The sequence below is a fragment of the Staurois parvus genome, unplaced genomic scaffold, assembly GCF_062004578.1.
Source record: "Staurois parvus isolate SC_StPar_1 unplaced genomic scaffold, SC_StPar_1.0 ptg000864l, whole genome shotgun sequence".
Lineage (NCBI taxonomy): Eukaryota > Metazoa > Chordata > Amphibia > Anura > Ranidae > Staurois > Staurois parvus.
Genome location: NW_028318660.1, coordinates 17,896 through 36,753, shown reverse-complemented (window position 1 = coordinate 36,753; position 18,858 = coordinate 17,896). Strand labels below are relative to the sequence as shown.

Genomic DNA, 18,858 nt, shown 5'->3' with positions numbered 1-18,858 from the left:
TACTCCGTACTAATCCCAACCAATGGCCACTACTCCATACTCATCCCAACCAATGGCCACTACTCCATACTCATCCCAACCAATGGCCACTACTCCATACTCTTACTACTTGACCTCTCTGCAGCTTTTGATATGGTTGATATGGTCCTCCTCAAAAAACTCCACTCAGTTGGCCTCCAAGACTCTGCTCTCTCCTGGTTCTCCTACCTATTGCAGAGCTTGTTCATCGTTAACTATAACTCTGCCTCCTCCTCTCCACTCCCTTTTTCCATAGGGGTACCTCAAGGTTTCGTCCTTGGACCCCTACTCTTCTACATCTACACCTCCTCTCCCTTCTGCCATGGTTTTAAGTACCATCTCTATGCTGATGACACACACATCTATCTTTCTACTCCTCACCTCTTCAGTCTCCTCTCGCATTACTAACTTACTAAGCGACATATCGGAATGGATGTCCCTCCACTTCCTCAAACTCAATCTTTCCAAAACTGAGCTCTTAGTATTCCCCCCAGCCTGTGCCCCCTCCCCGACGTCTCCATCAAGATCAATAACACAATCATCAGTCCCTCCCCTCATGCCAGGGTACTAGGTGTAATCCTAGACTCCCATCTGTCCTTTCAGTCCCAAATCCAATCACTTTCCAAATCTTGTAGACTTCACCTCCACAATATCTCCAAGATACGGCCGTTCTTAACCTCGGAAACCACTAAGGAACTTATTTACTCCCTTGTTATATCCCTTCTTGACTATTGTAACTCCCTTCTCATTGGCCGACCTCATCGCAGGCTATCCCCGCTCCAGTCTATCATGAACGCTGCTGCCAGACTCATCCACCTTACTAACTATTGTGTATCAGCCACCCCTCTCTGCCAATCCCTCCACTCAGTAACCTCCACCCCTCTCTGCCAATCCCTCCACTGGCCCCCACTCAGTGTCCTCCACCCCTCTCTGCCAATCCCTCCACTGCCTTCCCATTGCCCAACGGATAAAATTCAAAAACATTAACAATAACATATAAAGCCATTTATAACTCTGCCCCAAATTACATCACCGATCTTGTCTCCAAATATCACCCAAAACGTACTCTCCGCTCCTCTCACAACCTCTTGCTCTCTAGCTCCCTTGTCTCCTCTCATGCTTGTCTCCAGAGCTCCCCCCATCCTCTGGAACTCTCTACCCAAATTTATCAGACTATTGCCTACTCTGCTCACTTTTAGGCGATCTCTGAAAACCTCTCTCTTCAGGGAAGCCTATCATGCCCTCAGCTAATAATGGAATCTTCTACTCTTCCTACCAGTCCATCCCCCACAGTTACTACCTTTTGTACCACTAGCCCCTCCCTCCTAGAATGTAAGCTCCAAAGAGCAGGGCCCTCCTATCCCTCTTGTATTGTTGCTGTATTGTCTCCCGTTATATTGTAAACCGCTGAGCAAACTGTTGGCGCCATAAATCCTGTATAATAATATTAATGAGAGATGAAATGTGGAAAGGAGGCATTGATAATGGGAGAGGTGATGGAACATGTATTCGGAGGAGTGGACAAGGTGGGCTTAGCTGGAGACCTCAAGCCTGGCTGATGATGTATTACTAGTCGGAAGAACCTGTAATGGGCTCTCCCAATGAGGCTTCAGAGACTTGGTAAGACCCATCCTAGTCTCTGGTACTGAGGCAGTGCTGGTCATGTATTACCTCAGGATCCAGAAATGAAGAAAATGCTTGGAAACACAACTCAGTTGGTGAATCATGAAAATGCATTACATGTTCAGTCAAAGCTCCATAAAAAAGATAAAGATGAGAATCATGAGGGAAGCTGTTCAGTTATTGATGCTTATCTTAAAAACAATTGTCAAAAGGTAAAATATTCAAATCCCTTCTAGTTGTGTATTGATGGACATAAACACTAAACTCAGTTCATCCAATCATTACATTCCAGTTTGTTTAAGTTTGTTTCTTTAAAAGTAACATTTTATCTTTTCCCTTCTTCTCTAGCTTGTGGGATGACATTGGGGATGTGAAACAAACTTGTGACACCTGAAACTGCTTTAATATCCCTTTTCTTCCAAAATTTAATCTATGCAGAAATGTATGAATCCTCCGATGATCGATTAGACCGACATTAACTGTAAAAGTTTTGTCACATTGAGAGCATTAAAATTACTTCTCTCCAGTGTGAATCATCTGGTGTGTGATAAGACTTGACTTCTGTGTAAAAGCTTTATCACATTCAGAACACTGATATGGCTTCTCTCCAGTGTGAATCATCTGGTGTGTGATAAGATGTGACTTCACTGTAAAGGTTTTATCACATTCAGAACACTGATATGGCTTCTCTCCAGTGTGAATCCTCTGGTGTTTGATAAGATATGACTTATGTATAAAAGCTTTGCCACATTCAGAACACTGATGTGGCTTCTCTCCAGTGTGAATCCTCTGGTGTGGGATAAGATTTGACTTCTGAGTAAAAGCTTTATCACATTCAGAACACTGATATGGCTTCTCTCCAGTGTGACTTCTCTGGTGTGTGATAAGATTTGTCTTCACAGTAAAAGCTTTATCACATTCAGAACACTGATATGACTTCTCTCCAGTGTGAATCCTCTGGTGTGTGATAAGACATGACTTCTGTGTAAAAGCTTTATCACATTCAGAACACTGATATGACTTCTCTCCAGTGTGAATCCTCTGGTGTCTGAAAAAATTTGACTTCTTTATAAAAGCTTTATCACATTCAGAACACTGATATGACTTCTCTCCCTTGTGAACCTTCTGGTGTCTGATATATTTTCTCTCCATTGTAAAATCTCCAAATAAGAAGTAGTTTGAAATGACTCCTCTTATGTATACTTGTGTTGGACTTTATTGTAAAGCCATTGTCACTTCCAGAACATTGAAATTACTTTTCTCCTGCTGGATCAATGTGGAAGAGGATCCAAACCATGACTTTTAGAACACAGATATGACTTGTATCCCGTGTGAATCCTCCAGTGAGCTGCAATAAAGACTTTCAGTCAATTAAGACATTCATATGTCTTGTTTTCCATGTGACTCAGCCGTATTTATAAAGACCAACATGACCGAAAACTTGGTTCATCAATCTACCTGTACAAAAAAAAAAGAAAAAATCAGTCTCCAATGTAGTCACCATTCAGTAGGATACAAATGGCCTTTCTCCTTCTATGGAGCTAAAATTTTAAAAGCCTATGAAGAACTAACTAACTAACAAGGAGTATCCAGCCAGTTCTGCTAGAGAGACATACATTTCTTGGGGGAATAACAATGTTGATACGTTCGTTTTTTCACATGTTGATGTGGAGATCACCTGCTCAATTCACTGGTGTCTGCTGGGAGTTTGAGATGATAGCCAAGATCGGGATATTTTTTATGGTCAAGCAGCCTCACTATTGCTATATGACTTGTAATAGGAGGAGGTGTAAATAATTCCTCCTCTATTGACACCAAGAGGCACACCCGAGGAATATTGAACACCTACATTACAATACTGGTCATATCGTTCCACTTTTTGAATAATTTTGGACATCTCCAAAACGTGTATCAAATCCTCGACATCACCGCTACAATTGGGGTCATAAGGGGAAATCCCTCCTGTCCTAGCTGAACAATTGAGCTGGAGTCCTGAATGATCTATGCAAAATAAATGACTGAGTTTCTGTGAAGAGGACAGAGAGATGAGAGGTATGGAGGTCACAATCACCTCCCACCACTCTCTATTATTTTCTCTGTTTCCCATTTCTTTCTATAAGTCTTCGGCAAGAGTCAAAAGACTGGAATAAATATATGAGAGATCATGGCTTTCCCACTGGTGCCATCTGAAGCCCATTAACAAGTGTGAGAGTGATGTGAAATCTGTATCTGATGGAAGTAACAACCGATGGATGGGATCTAATGTGTCTACTAAGTCCCACCTGGTAAGATGCTGAAGTTGGGCAGCTATAATATAAAGTCTAACATTTGGTATTGCTAGGCCTCCTTGGTCTTCACCATACTGTAGAGTAGTGAGTTTGATTCTAGCTGATGGCTTCTTCTAAATGAGCTCCCCAAACTGGAAGCCACTTACAGAAGTGGGAGCGGGTACCTGTCAATTTTGGTTACCCCCCCAAAAAGGTGCCAGTTGGGTCCTTAATCACTTGCCGACCAGGCACTTATACCCCCTTCCTTACCAGGCCAATTTTCAGCTTTCAGCGTTGCCACAGTAAATGACAATTGCGCGGTCATGCAACATTGTACTCGTGTGAAATTTTTATCATTTTTGTCACACAAATAGAGCTTTCTTTTGGTGGTCTTTACTCCCCGATGGCTGTTTTATTTTTAGCGCTATAAACAAAAAAATAGCAAAACATTTGAAAAAAAAAGTTCTTTGTTTCTATTATAAAATATTGCAAATTGAAGGTAATTTTTCTCCTTCACTGATGTGCGTTGAGGCTGCACTGATGGGCACTGATAGGCAGCACTGATGGGCACTGATAGGCAGCACTGATTACACGGATTAGAGACTAACCGTTTTTATATTTCACGTATGCACTTTGAAACGCCAACTTGGGACGTTTATCACATCTATACTCCACCATACGCCTCAGTGCGTGTATTTATTTATGTCACTATAATTGATATGGAGATCATAGTTGGTCACTTTTATATTATCCATTGTATCTAGATACATTTCATTCATGATATTTATGATTTTACATTTTTTCATACCTTTAGCGCTGCATGTGTTTTATTTATTATTGATTAGAGGGTTTTGAGGTTCTTACCTTTCATGCCAGCTGCTCCATTTCTATGTTTATCCAGCGCTCATTTTATCTTGTTGGATGAGGCAGCACTGATGAGCTGGCACTGTTAGGCGGCACTGATAATGGGTACTGATAGTCACTGATAGGCAGCACTGCTGGGCACTGACTGGTGACACTGCTGGGCAAAGGTGGGTGGCACTGCTGGGCACTTGTGGGTGGAACTGGTGGGTGGCGCTGATGGGCACCGATCCTTAGGGCACTGATGATCCCTCCTCTGACAACTGCCGGCAGTACTTTCCTCATGCTCTGACAGGGTGAGGAAAGTGCAGTCTAGAACCGGCAATTGCATTTCTCGATGACCAGCGTGTCATAGAACACAACAATCATGGAGATCGCCAGGTGTGCGCCCCCAGGGGCATGCAGGAGAGCGCATTCTGGGAGGACGTCATATGACAGCCTCCCAGAACTGGCCTGCCGCAGTGCAGTCGTCATTTGGCTACCTGTGGTCGGCAACTAGTTGAAGCAGGACTTCCCCTTTTGGGTGGAGCTCTGCTTTAACATCAGCAAGAGATAACAGTGCTATAGTATCAAGGGAGGAGTGAATGTAGAGACTGGCACACGTTCTATACTCTATAATATCATTTCTGGTACTCTCACAGTGGGAGTATAGATTTAGTACTTCAACCTGTATGCAGATATCAGTGGCAGACGAGTGGGTGACCTGTCCGCCTCACTGAAAATTCAAACTGATAGTGTAGGTTCCCCAATTGGGAAAACCCCCATAAGGGATAAAGAGCTAATGAGAGGAAAGGTGAAAAGGAAGAGAGCAATGGAGAGATAAGAGCAAGAGTAGTGAAGAAAGGGGTACAGATAAGGGGGAGGAGAGGAGGTCCCCAGGGGGGGAGGGTGTGTGCCTGTATAGAGCAGCAACTGAGTAGTGGGTTACCTAATGGACTCAGGACTACAAAGAGAGTAAGGTTTCATCAGAGTTTGAGGGTAGGAAATGGTCAACCCATGGCTGCCATAGTTGTTCATTTTCATGCACTCTGTCTAATAGGACGGCTTCTACTTTGACATGTATCGTGGCTCGAGTGGCACTATTCTTAGTTTCAGTGGTATTGAGGTGGGGGGATTTCCAGGCCTTCGCTATGGTTTGCTAAGCCATGGTGGTGACCTACAGGAGTAGTTTGAATTGCCAGTGTGTCACTTCTTGGGCCTTATGCAAGTAAAGGAATGGACGCTGGTCAACCGACCAAGTCCAGTGTTGAGGAATGGCCTCAGCTGCCATTCTAGCCATGCCCTCTGATGCATTTCACCACACCCACTTGGGCTTGGTCACACTGCATCCATCCCTTTACTTGTATTGGCTGACACTGGAATCGCTCTGACTCATGCTCCCCTCTTCTCACTTGCCGGTGGGGTGATCCCTTTCCTTCCATCCATAGCTTGGAGACACACCATAAGGTATACTTCTTGGGGCTTGTTATTAAATGAGGCAGTGGCCGGATGGATATATATACTGTAACTTCTTCATAAAGAACTGTAGGCATATGGAATATTTTGCACCAATACGTTTGAACAACCGGGCAGGTCCACCAAATGTGGATACCTGCTTCAGAGCAGCCACATAAACAAGTCAGGGATTAGGGATGGATTTAGTGATCCGGGCAGGGACCAGGTACCAGTACATGAGAGTGCTGTGGTTAGGCTCCATAGCAACTATATTTTGGGAGGAGGATTTTGCAGAAGACCATATGTCTGCCCAATCGCTTCCAAATGAAGATTTAAATCCCATTCCCACTTGGATGTATATGGTATGGAAGTGTAAGGTGGTGGAGCTGGTAACTGTGCATATAAGGTGGAAATCAAAAGTCTGGCATGGGGGGTCACATTTACATATGTGTCCAAACCTAGTCATGTCTGGGAGAGAGGTGTTCATGTGTAAGTGGGAGCAATACAAGTGTTTGATCTGAAGATATCTAAAAATTTCAGAGGTAGAGATTTTGTTGGAGTCACATAGGGTTTGGAAGGGTATAAAGGAGTCTGGTGTTGAACTAGACTAGCTCTAGGACAAGCATGAAAAGAAGATGGAGGCATCCATGCCGGATAAAAGCCTGGATGGAGGAGGTATGCCATGAGTGGGTTATGGGGTGACTGTAAGGTGTATCAGAACTTTAGACTGTCCCAGATAGATGGGTAGTGTTTAGTAATTGGGTGTTGGAGTGAGCGACGGTCTCTTGGGTGTAGCCATAGTAAATTTGCAACTCATGAGGGGTTACAATCTACTGATTCTATAGTGACCCATAGGAGGGGGTCACTTTTACTGCATGATATTTAGGGAGTTGAGCAAGATGTGCAGCTTGGAAATATTTAGCAAAGTTAGGAAGCCCCAGACCACTCTAAGTTTCGGTAAGATACGGATGGACTGGGGTAGATGCAGTTTAACAGTGCCCCATACATAAGTGGTGGCATGACACTGTAATATGCAGAGGAAACAGGAAGGTATATTGTGACGGAGGGTAGGCAGGACAGAACACGCAAGGCAGATGTCAAACACACAAAGCTTTATTATTACAAATGGCAGTCACTCAATGGGGGATTGCAAGGGGGTGGCAGTGCCCAGTATGGGAAATAGCAAGAAGAGGACCAAAAATAATTGTAGTCCAGCCACAGGGGCAAAGTTAAAATCTCTACAGCAGTTTGTAATCCAAACAGGGAGGAGGAGAGGGAGTACAAGAACAGTTCAGGGAAAACAGGGGGGCATTCACTCACAGATCAGACAGGGGTGCCCGGGTCCACAAGGGAGCAAGGCAGTATGACATCAAGTACTTGCCCTGAAACCGGAGTATGCGTGGCATAGTCCATGGTAATAATCCCCCCGAGTCCTAGATGCCTGCAGAAGGCAGCTGGTGTAGTTCTCCCCCTATCCTTGGGGCTTGCAGAGTGGCAGCTTGTGGAGGTCTCCCCCTTCTCTGGGGCTTGCGGTGGGCAGCTGGCATGATTCTCCCCCTTAGCTTTGGGGTGTGCAGTGCGGCAGCTCCCCTTATCCGTTGGGGGGGTGTAATGGCCACAAGAGTCCCGTCTCATCTGGGATCCCTCGGTGGCTTGGCAGTGAAATGGATGACCGGGATGAGCCTGTCATCGGTCTCTTAAACCGATGCAGGACGCTTCTTGGTCGTCCTGGCAATGGCGGGCGGGCCGTGGGCAGTGAGCCTCGTTGCTCGGCAAAGAGGCACGCCCCCCTGGACACGGAGCGCAGCCTTTGTCCGGTGGCATCCGCAAGAGCCGGAACTCCCTGTGCATGCAGTGCAGATGTTGGGACCGTGCGGCGTCATTCTGACACCGCGGTCCAGAACCTCTCCGCAGGAGGTTCGTACCTCTCCGCAGACAGGTGTGAACCTCACTATCTTTTCCCCTAATGCCTCGCAGGATGGGGAGAAGATAGTGGCGGAGGTGAGAGGAGCCACACCTCTTGTCCTGCGTGGTTCGGCTTCAAAAAGCCGCGGCAGGACGAGAGGCAGCAAGGGGGGAAGGTCATCCTGACAGGGGGGAAACAACTACTGAAATGGGAGCTGAGCTTTATTAATTAAATTACAATGTGCTAAGGGAATTGGGGGAAACTGGCTAATGAAATTGGGACTGGAATGCACTTTATTTGAGGGGCTGAAATGTACTATATTTGGGAGGGAGATATAACAGATTTGGGCACCCTGGCAGCACCTATATTGTGACATTATACAGTTGCAAGAAAAAGTATGTGAACCCCTTGGGAATACTCTCTCCCCCTTGGGGAGTTTTGCATGAATTGGGCATAAAATGTGCTCTGAACGTCATCTAAATCACAACAATAGAAGAACACAGTCTGCTGAACATAATACTACACAAACATTAGATGTTGCCATGGTTTGATTGCACATAACATGTAAACATTCACAGTGCAGGGAGGAAAAAGTATGTGTACCTTTGGACTTAATAACTGGTTGACCCTCCTTTGGCAGCAATACCCTCAACCAAACGTTTCCTGTAGTTGCAGATCAGACCTGCACAATGATCTGGAGTCATTTTGGACCTTTTCCTACTCTCTGGGAATGTCCTCTTGTTATGGGCTGTACATTCCAGAACCTCCTCAAGACCTGGACCAAAAAGATTATCGCCAATAAAGGGTAAGGCACAAAGGTGCAGTTTGAATGCTGAGTTCCCTGCCCAGGTTTTTAACCAAAATGCCCTTTTAGCTGAATTCACTAGGGCAGAGGTTCAAGCCGCTAGCTTAACTGACTTGGCCGAGGCATCCACAAGGAAACCAACTGCTTTAAACAGCAAAGGAAATTATTTCAGGATTTGCTGCCTGGAGGTCCCTGCTGAGAGAAGTGACTGTGTAAGCCAGCATTCCAGATATCTGGTGACACAGGTAGCCGAGAAAGCTGGCCTAAAGCTGATGGAAGTGGAATCCCAGGCCCTGCGGAGTAAGACTTCATCCCTCTTATCCATAGGGTCTTTCAGAGCCCCCATATCTTCAAATGTTAAGTCTGTCCTTTTAGAGACTTTAGATAAGGGGGTGTCTAATTTCTGAACCTTGTTCCATTGCTGGGACCCGTTATCCTCAAATGGAAACCTCCTATTAAGATTACTTGACAAAAAGGGTTTCCTCTCAGGGCTTTCCCATTCCTGCTTAATGGTATCAACCAGGGAACTATGGACTGGAAAGACATTAGTCTTTCTAGCATACAAACCTTGATACATGAGGTCATGCTTAGATAGGCAAACGTCCTCCTCCTTGATCTCTAAGGTTTCGTAGATAGCTTTAAGGAGGTCGTCCACATCTTCCAGGGGCAATTTGTTCCTGGAACCTCTGGAGGAGCAAACATCACTGTCCTCCTCTTATGAGCCTGAATCTACCCAGGACCTAGGATCCTCCTCCGGGTCCTCCTCCCCTTTTAATGCATCTGCTACCTCCAAACCCACCGATTGGGTCCAAGGATCCAGTGGTGGCTGCATTTTTCCAATAGGGATCTAAAGGATTGAAATGTAGACAACACGTCATCCTTAATGGAGGTGAGCACTTTATGGCAGGCTGTAAATGACTTATCCTTAATAAGGCTAGCCACACAATTGCAGCGTAAGGGTTTTTCCCAAGCTGAACCCAATTTAGCTGCACAAACTGCACACTTCTTCTTGGGGGTCTGACTCTGCACCTTGTCCTGGACTTTAACCTACAATAAGCAAGAAAAAAAACAGTACAGAAAATAATCAGCCCAGGGCCCCTCATACAAAACCACTGTGCTGGGGGAGCAAGAAAAGGAAGTGTGCCCACCAGGGTCAGCAAGAGGGATCAGAGTCCCCAAGCTTACCTTAGAGGAGCCAGTGCCTGAATGACCAGGATATGCCTGAGTACTGTCAGTGCCTTCCATCCATCCCTCTTGTGGTGGCGCCACAGGCTCTGCTGGGTCTGTACACCAGACTGGCTGCCTAACCAGATGCTAGTGCTGCTATGGAGACTGGAACCATGAGTCTCAGGCGCCCGTTGACGACATCACTGCAGCAGGAACTTCTGGTACCTGGACAGCACCCAGAAGTTGCAGCTACTCGCACGCCAGATTGGCAGTCACTCTGCCCCACTGTGCATCGGATGCTGGAGCCCCCCCCGCACGGGAAGGAGAATGACAGGCATCAAATGTCCTGGATCCCCCAGGAAACACCCGATGGTCATCATCCACTGAGGCATGGAAAAATATCAGGAGCGCAGCCCCACTTCCCCTGAAGGGATCACATCGAGCAGGAGGAAGTAAGACAGACCAGGAGCCACCAGCAAGCTCTAGGGCCCAGGACTTCCAGACAATCAGGTCCTTGAGGACTGCACCCATCCTTGCAGAGGAAACACTAAAAACTCAGGAGGGAGGCCTTGTGGTCCGCCTTTTATAGTACTGTGCTTACGTGTTTCCTGTCCGAGAGGGAGGAGCTCTGTCTCAGGAAGGCTGTCCTGGAGGACGTTTGGAGAAATGAACATTAGAATGTCTGAGAGACAAAAGCCAGAAATAGATCAGTGGCTGCATGCACGCCTCATTGTTAGGCTGCAGGTAGAGAGGCAGAGATGAGGCAGGATTTATCATGAAATACAAATTAAAGTGTATTATTTTCAAAACAGCCTTTTTTCAAAAAAGGTCTGAAAAGTATGTAAGTCATCGAGTTATTCCCCAATTTAAGAAGAAGAGCATAACTGCAGGTAGTAAATGTAAGAGAGGAGTTGCAGATGATACGATGGTGAGTAGTATGTACAGGAAAGGAGTACGGAGGTATGACAGTGATCGGTATGTACAGGAGAGGAGTGTGGGGGGGTATGACAGTGATCGGTATGTACAGGAGAGGAGTGTGGAGGTAAGACAGTGATGGGTATGTACAGGAGAGGAGTACGGAGGTATGACAGTGATGGGTATGTACAGGAGAGGAGTGTGGGGGGTATGACAGTGATGGGTACGTACAGGAGAGGAGTACGGAGGTATGACAGTGATGGGTACGTACAGGAGAGGAGTACGGAGGTATGACAGTGATGGGTATGTACAGGAGAGGAGTACGGAGGTATGACAGTGATGGGTATGTACAGGAGAGGAGTACGGAGGTATGACAGTGATGGGTATGTACAGGAGAGGAGTACGGAGGTATGACAGTGATGGGTATGTACAGGAGAGGAGTACGGAGGTATGACAGTGATGGGTACGTACAGGAGAGGAGTACGGAGGTATGACAGTGATGGGTACGTACAGGAGAGGAGTACGGAGGTATGACAGTGATGGGTACGTACAGGAGAGGAGTACGGAGGTATGACAGTGATGGGTATGTACAGGAGAGGAGTACAGAGGTATGACCGTGATCGGTATGTACAGGAGAGGAGTACGGAGGTATGACAGTGATGGGTATGTACAGGAGAGGAGTACAGAGGTATGACGTTCCCAGGGAGGAGTATCTCAGGAAGGATCTATACTCCACCATAACTCTGGTTCTCGGAGTGTCAGGTCCCAGCGGGTTCTCCTGGTGTCTCTCCAGTTATTCTGTCTCGGACACATCAGAGGAACATGGTGGGAGATCGGCCTGAATGTCCTTCCTAGGAGGGAATACCGGAGCCATTCTGAGGCCCATTTAATGGCCGGCAATGAGGAGGAAACCAACACTGAGAAGTACATGCTGAGATATATACAGCACGGGGCAGCACAGTGGCTGAGTGGTTAGCACTTCCTCCTGGCAGTACTCGGGTTGTTGGTTCAAATCCCAACCATGGCACCACCTGCCTGGAGTTTGCATGTTCTCCCTGTGCCTTTGTGGGTTTTCTCCAAGTACTATAGTTTCCTCCCACACTACAAAGACATGCTGGGAGGTGAATTGTCTCCTACGTTGTCCCTAGTATGTGTATGTATGAATGTGAGTTAGGGCCCCTAGATTTATACGCTCCTCAGGGGCGGGGACTGATGGGAATGTACAATATAGATGTAAACTGACGGCGCTATATAAGTACCTGGAATAAATACTGTATAATATTAATAATAATAAATAATAATAATAATACACCCAGATCATCGATGACGAGGAGGAAGGTTCGGTCACAGATGATTGGTCCGTCTATAGCAGGGACAGGAGTCGGGACCAGGAATAGGAGATCCACCTGACTTACCCGTGTGCTCTGACATGGAGAAGATCCCATGCTGGCCCTATGGTGGCCGTGTGTTCAGGATGGAGACCGATTATGTTGGACCTTCTTGAAGCTGATCTAAAATGGCTGAGAGGAAGAAAGTGTTCTCAGGACAGGAAGTGACACAGACAGGAAGTGACACCAGACAGGAAGTGACTGCAGACAGATTTATACAGAGGGTGCAGTATGGAGAGCAGACACTAGATGGTGCTGGTACAAAAAAAGCTGAATAGAATAAAACAACAGGGAAAAAACCTGAAAAGCAAAAGATGATGGCGGCTCGTAATCTTCTAATTTAACAGCTTGACGTCATTGTCCCACTCTACAGGTTACATCACATCACGTGACCTCCTCAGGAGTTGGCCATCGGACGTACAGCTGCCTATATATACCATTATAATCCTTAATAGACTAATCGGGCGCCATTATGTTGTAGCTTGTCTGTCCTTTATTTGGTGGCCATTTTCCCTTGGTCTAATTTCATTTATATCTCATTTATCACATTACAGTGCAGTGGATTAGATCTCCCTCCTACATTTTCTTGTAGACCACCTGTACCTCCTTTGGTGGCAATTTTTTCCTGGTCTATTATCAATGAAACACAGTTATCACATTACAGTGCAGTGGGTTAGATCTCCCTCCTCCATTTTGTTGTAGCCCGCCTGTCCCTCCTCCAGCGGCCATTTTCCCTTAGTCTGATATGGAAGCTGAGGATCTGCCCCCCTTGATGTATCTGCGCATGTGCCAGTTTCAGGCATAAGCAGACGATCAGCGATCTCGCTCTGAGAAAGTGTTAACCCCTTTCATGCTGGATTGCAATTACAGGAGTCACATCCCTCGGATCACTGCTGCTGACGATCCCGATATTACAGGAGTCACATCCCTCGGATCACTGCTGCTGACGATCCCGATGTTACAGGAGTCGCATCCCTTGGATCACTGCTGCTGACGATCCCGATGTTACAGGGTTCGCATCCCTCGGATCACTGCTGCTGACGATCCCGATGTTACAGGAGTCACATCCCTCGGATCACTGCTGCTGACGATCCCGATATTACAGGAGTCACATCCCTCGGATCACTGCTGCTGACGATCCTGATGTTACAGGAGTCACATCCCTCGGATCACTGCTGCTGACGATCCCGATGTTACAGGAGTCACATCCCTCGGATTACTGCTGCTGACGATCCCGATATTACAGGAGTCACATCCCTCGGATCACTGCTGCTGACGATCCCGATATTACAGGAGTCACATCCCTCGGATCACTGCTGCTGACGATCCCGATGTTACAGGAGTCACATCCCTCGGATTACTGCTGCTGACGATCCCGATATTACAGGAGTCACATCCCTCGGATCACTGCTGCTGACGATCCTGATATTACAGGAGTCGCATCCCTCGGATCACTGCTGCTGACGATCCTGATATTACTGGAGTCACATCCCTCGGATCACTGCTGCTGACGATCCTGATGTTACAGGAGTCGCATTCCTCGGATCACTGCTGCTGACGATCCCGATATTACAGGAGTCACATCCCTCGGATCACTGCTGCTGACGATCCCGATATTACAGGAGTCACATCCCTCGGATCACTGCTGCTGACGATCCTGATATTACAGGAGTCACATCCCTCGGATCACTGCTGCTGACGATCCTGATATTACAGGAGTCACATCCCTCGGATCACTGCTGCTGACGATCCCGATATTACAGGAGTCACATCCCTCGGATCACTGCTGCTGACGATCCTGATATTACAGGAGTCACATCCCTCGGATCACTGCTGCTGACGATCCCGATGTTACAGGAGTCACATCCCTCGGATCACTGCTGCTGACGATCCCGATATTACAGGAGTCACATCCCTCGGATCACTGCTGCTGACGATCCCAATATTACAGGAATCACATCCCTCGGATCACTGCTGCTGACGATCCCGATATTACAGGAGTCACATCCCTCGGATCACTGCTGCTGACGATCCTGATGTCGCCAAGCTGCTTGGGGGGTGACATGGCAAGTACAGTCACATGTGGGGGGATCAGTGATATTGGGGGGCCATAACATGTTTTGGTGGTGCAGTTACACGTGGGTGCCAGTCACATGGGGGTGGGGATTTGCAGCAAGGGAGACTGAGCTTATTGCTAGGGGGGGATGTTTGCGTCAATGGGGGGCAGATCTTCACGGGGTACTGATCCTTGGGTGAGGGGGGGGTAATGACAAGGGGTGCAGATCTTCATGGGGGACTGATCTTGCTGGGGGGGAATGACAAGGGGGGAAGATCTTCACGGGGGACTGATCTTGCTGGAGGGAGTGACAAGGGGGGCACATCTTCACGGGGGACTGATCTGGCTGGGGGGAATGACAAGGGGGGCACATCTTCACGGGGGACTGATCTTGCTGGGGGGAAATGACAAGGGGGCACATCTACACGGGGACTGATCTTTCTGGGGGGGGAATGACAAGGGGGGCACAAGTACACAATATATAACCTTTGCACGCTACGCCATTCATATGGGCACACGGATGTCAGTGCAGTTGCAGTTCTGTCACTTGATGGTGTTACTTTGGTAGGGGTGCTGTTTATGGCAGAAGGGGCGGAAGTCTGTCAATAATTGTTTGTGGTAGTTTTGTTGTGGATGTCTGTGGTTGGTAGGTCATGTTACAGCAATTTAGGGGTCACAATTGGCACCCCGATATTTCAGTGGCTACAATTTCACATTCTGCAGTATCATGAATTAAAGTGATACATTATTTCATGGCCTCTATGATTATCAGAGGATACATTGAATGGATACCTAATTCCATTAACCCCTCGCTTACCGGGCACTTCTACCCCCTTCCTGCCTACCGGGCACTTCTACCCCCTTCCTGCCTACCGGGCACTTCTACCCCCTTCCTGCCTACAGGACGCTTCTACCCCCTTCCTGCCTACCGGGCGCTTCTACCCCCTTCCTGCCTACCAGGCGCTTCTACCCCCTTCCTGCCTACAGGGCGCTTCTACCCCCTTCCTAACTACCGGGCACTTCTACCCCCTTCCTAACTACCGGGCACTTCTACCCCCTTCCTGCCTACAGGGCACTTCTACCCCCTTCCTGCCTACAGGGCACTTCTACCCCCTTCCTGCCCACCGGGCACTTCTACCCCCTTCCTGCCTGCAGGGCACTTCTACCCCCTTCCCGCCTACAGGGCACTTCTACCCCCTTCCCGCCTACAGGGCACTTCTACCCCCTTCCCGCCTACAGGGCACTTTTACCCCCTTCCTGCCTACTGGGCACTTCTACCCCTTCCCGCCTACTGGGCGCTTCTACCCCCTTCCTGCCTACAGGGCACTTCTACCCCCTTCCTGCCTACAGGACACTTATACCCCCTTCCTGCCTACAGGACACTTATACTCCCTTCCTGCCTACAGGACACTTCTACCCCCTTCCTGCCTACAGGACACTTCTACCCCCTTCCTGCCTACAGGGCACTTCTACTCCCTTCCTGCCTTCAGGGCACTTCTACCCCTTCCTGCCCACAGGACACTTCTACCCCCTTCCTTCCTACAGGACACTTCTACCCCCTTCCTGCCCACCGGGCACTTCTACTCCCTTCCTGCCTACAGGACACTTCTATCCCTTTCCTGCCCACCGGACACTTCTACCCCCCTCCTGCCCCCGACAATTTTCAGCTTCTACCCCCTTCCTGCCTACCGGGCACTTCTACCCCCTTCCTGCCTACAAGGCACTTCTACCCCCTTCCTGTCTACCAGACACTTCTACCCCCTCCCTGCCTACAGGACACTTCTACCCCCTTCCTGCCTACCGGGCACTTCTACCCCCTCCGTGCCTACAGGACACTTCTACCCCCTCCTTGCCCACTGGGCACTTCTACCCCCTCCCTGCCCACCGGGCACTTCTACCCCCTTCCTGCCTACAGGGCACTTCTACCCCCTCCCTGCCTACAGGGCACTTCTACCCCCTTCCTGCCTATAGGGCACTTCTACTCCCTTCCTGCCTACAGGGATACTTCTACCCCCTTCCTGCCTACAGGACACTTCTACCCCCTTCCTGCCTACAGGACACTTCTACCCCCTTCCTGCCTACAGGGCACTTCTACCCCTTCCTGCCTACAGGACACTTCTACCCCCTTCCTGCCTACAGGACACTTCTACCCCCTTCCTGCCTACAGGACACTTCTACCCCCTTCCTGCCTACAGGGCACTTGTACCCCTTCCTGCCTACAGGACACTTCTACCCCCTTCCCGTCTACAGGGCACTTCTACCCCCTTCCTGCCTACTGGGCACTTCTACCCCCTTCCCGCCTACTGGGCGCTTCTACCCCCTTCCTGCCTACAGGGCACTTCTACCCCCTTCCTGCCTACAGGACACTTCTACCCCCTTCCTGCCTACAGGACACTTCTACCCCCTTCCTGCCTACAGGACACTTCTACTCCCTTCCTGCCTACAGGACACTTCTACCCCCTTCCTGCCTACAGGACACTTCTACCCCCTTCCTGCCTACAGGGCACTTCTACTCCCTTCCTGCCTTCAGGGCACTTCTACCCCTTCCTGCCCACAGGACACTTCTACCCCCTTCCTTCCTACAGGACACTTCTACCCCCTTCCTGCCCACCGGGCACTTCTACTCCCTTCCTGCCTACAGGACACTTCTATCCCTTTCCTGCCCACCGGACACTTCTACCCCCCTCCTGCCCCCGACAATTTTCAGCTTCTACCCCCTTCCTGCCTACCGGGCACTTCTACCCCCTTCCTGCCTACAAGGCACTTCTACCCCCTTCCTGTCTACCAGACACTTCTACCCCCTCCCTGCCTACAGGACACTTCTACCCCCTTCCTGCCTACCGGGCACTTCTACCCCCTCCGTGCCTACAGGACACTTCTACCCCCTCCCTGCCCACTGGGCACTTCTACCCCCTCCCTGCCCACCGGGCACTTCTACCCCCTTCCTGCCTACAGGGCACTTCTACCCCCTTCCTGCCTACAGGGCACTTCTACCCCCTTCCTGCCTATAGGGCACTTCTACTCCCTTCCTGCCTACAGGGATACTTCTACCCCCTTCCTGCCTACAGGACACTTCTACCCCTTCCTGCCTACAGGACACTTCTACCCCCTTCCTGCCTACAGGACACTTCTACCCCCTTCCTGCCTACAGGACACTTCTATCCCCTTCCTGCCTACAGGGCACTTCTACTCCCTTCCTGCCTACAGGACACTTCTACCCCCTTCCTGCCTACAGGACACTTCTACTCCCTTCCTGCCTACAGGACACTTCTACCCCCTTCCTGCCTACAGGACACTTCTACCCCCTTCCTGCCTACAAGGCACTTCTACTCCCTTCCTGCCTTCAGGGCACTTCTACCCCCTTCCTGCCTACAGGGCACTTCTACCCCCTTCCTGCCCACAGGACACTTCTACCCCCTTCCTTCCTACAGGACACTTCTACCCCCTTCCTGCCCACCGGGCACTTCTACTCCCTTCCTGCCTACAGGACACTTCTACCCCCTTCCTGCCTACAGGGCACTTGTACCCCTTCCTGCCTACAGGACACTTCTACCCCCTTCCCGTCTACAGGGCACTTCTACCCCCTTCCTGCCTACTGGGCACTTCTACCCCCTTCCCGCCTACTGGGCGCTTCTACCCCCTTCCTGCCTACAGGGCACTTCTACCCCCTTCCTGCCTACAGGACACTTCTACCCCCTTCCTGCCTACAGGACACTTCTACCCCCTTCCTGCCTACAGGACACTTCTACTCCCTTCCTGCCTACAGGACACTTCTACCCCCTTCCTGCCTACAGGACACTTCTACCCCCTTCCTGCCTACAGGGCACTTCTACTCCCTTCCTGCCTTCAGGGCACTTCTACCCCTTCCTGCCCACAGGACACTTCTACCCCCTTCCTTCCTACAGGACACTTCTACCCCCTTCCTGCCCACCGGGCACTTCTACTCCCTTCCTGCCTACAGGACACTTCTATCCCTTTCCTGCCCACCGGACACTTCTACCCCCCTCCTGCCCCCGACAATTTTCAGCTTCTACCCCCTTCCTGCCTACCGGGCACTTCTACCCCCTTCCTGCCTACAAGGCACTTCTACCCCCTTCCTGTCTACCAGACACTTCTACCCCCTCCCTGCCTACAGGACACTTCTACCCCCTTCCTGCCTACCGGGCACTTCTACCCCCTCCGTGCCTACAGGACACTTCTACCCCCTCCCTGCCCACTGGGCACTTCTACCCCCTCCCTGCCCACCGGGCACTTCTACCCCCTTCCTGCCTACAGGGCACTTCTACCCCCTTCCTGCCTACAGGGCACTTCTACCCCCTTCCTGCCTATAGGGCACTTCTACTCCCTTCCTGCCTACAGGGATACTTCTACCCCCTTCCTGCCTACAGGACACTTCTACCCCTTCCTGCCTACAGGAC

At 49.3% G+C, this 18,858-nt stretch overlaps 1 protein-coding gene across 1 annotated transcript; it reads right to left on the bottom strand.

The window, feature by feature from the left end:
* Positions 1 to 1,732: 1,732 nt before the first annotated feature.
* On the bottom strand, positions 1,733 to 13,520 carry LOC149443250 (uncharacterized). The gene is made up of 2 exons (XM_089655714.1): positions 12,412 to 13,520; positions 1,733 to 3,099 (listed from the first exon to the last, which is right to left on the bottom strand). Exon 2 carries the CDS (start codon positions 2,791 to 2,793, stop codon positions 2,155 to 2,157), a length of 639 nt encoding a protein of 212 aa, XP_089511840.1. The 5' UTR covers positions 2,794 to 3,099; positions 12,412 to 13,520; the 3' UTR covers positions 1,733 to 2,154.
* Between the last annotated feature and the right edge of the window lie 5,338 nt (positions 13,521 to 18,858).

Bases quoted from the DNA above. Each gene is read 5' to 3' on its own strand.
- LOC149443250 (XM_089655714.1), bottom strand. From the start codon at position 2,793: ATGGAGAGAAAATATATCAGACACCAGAAGGTTCACAAGGGAGAGAAG.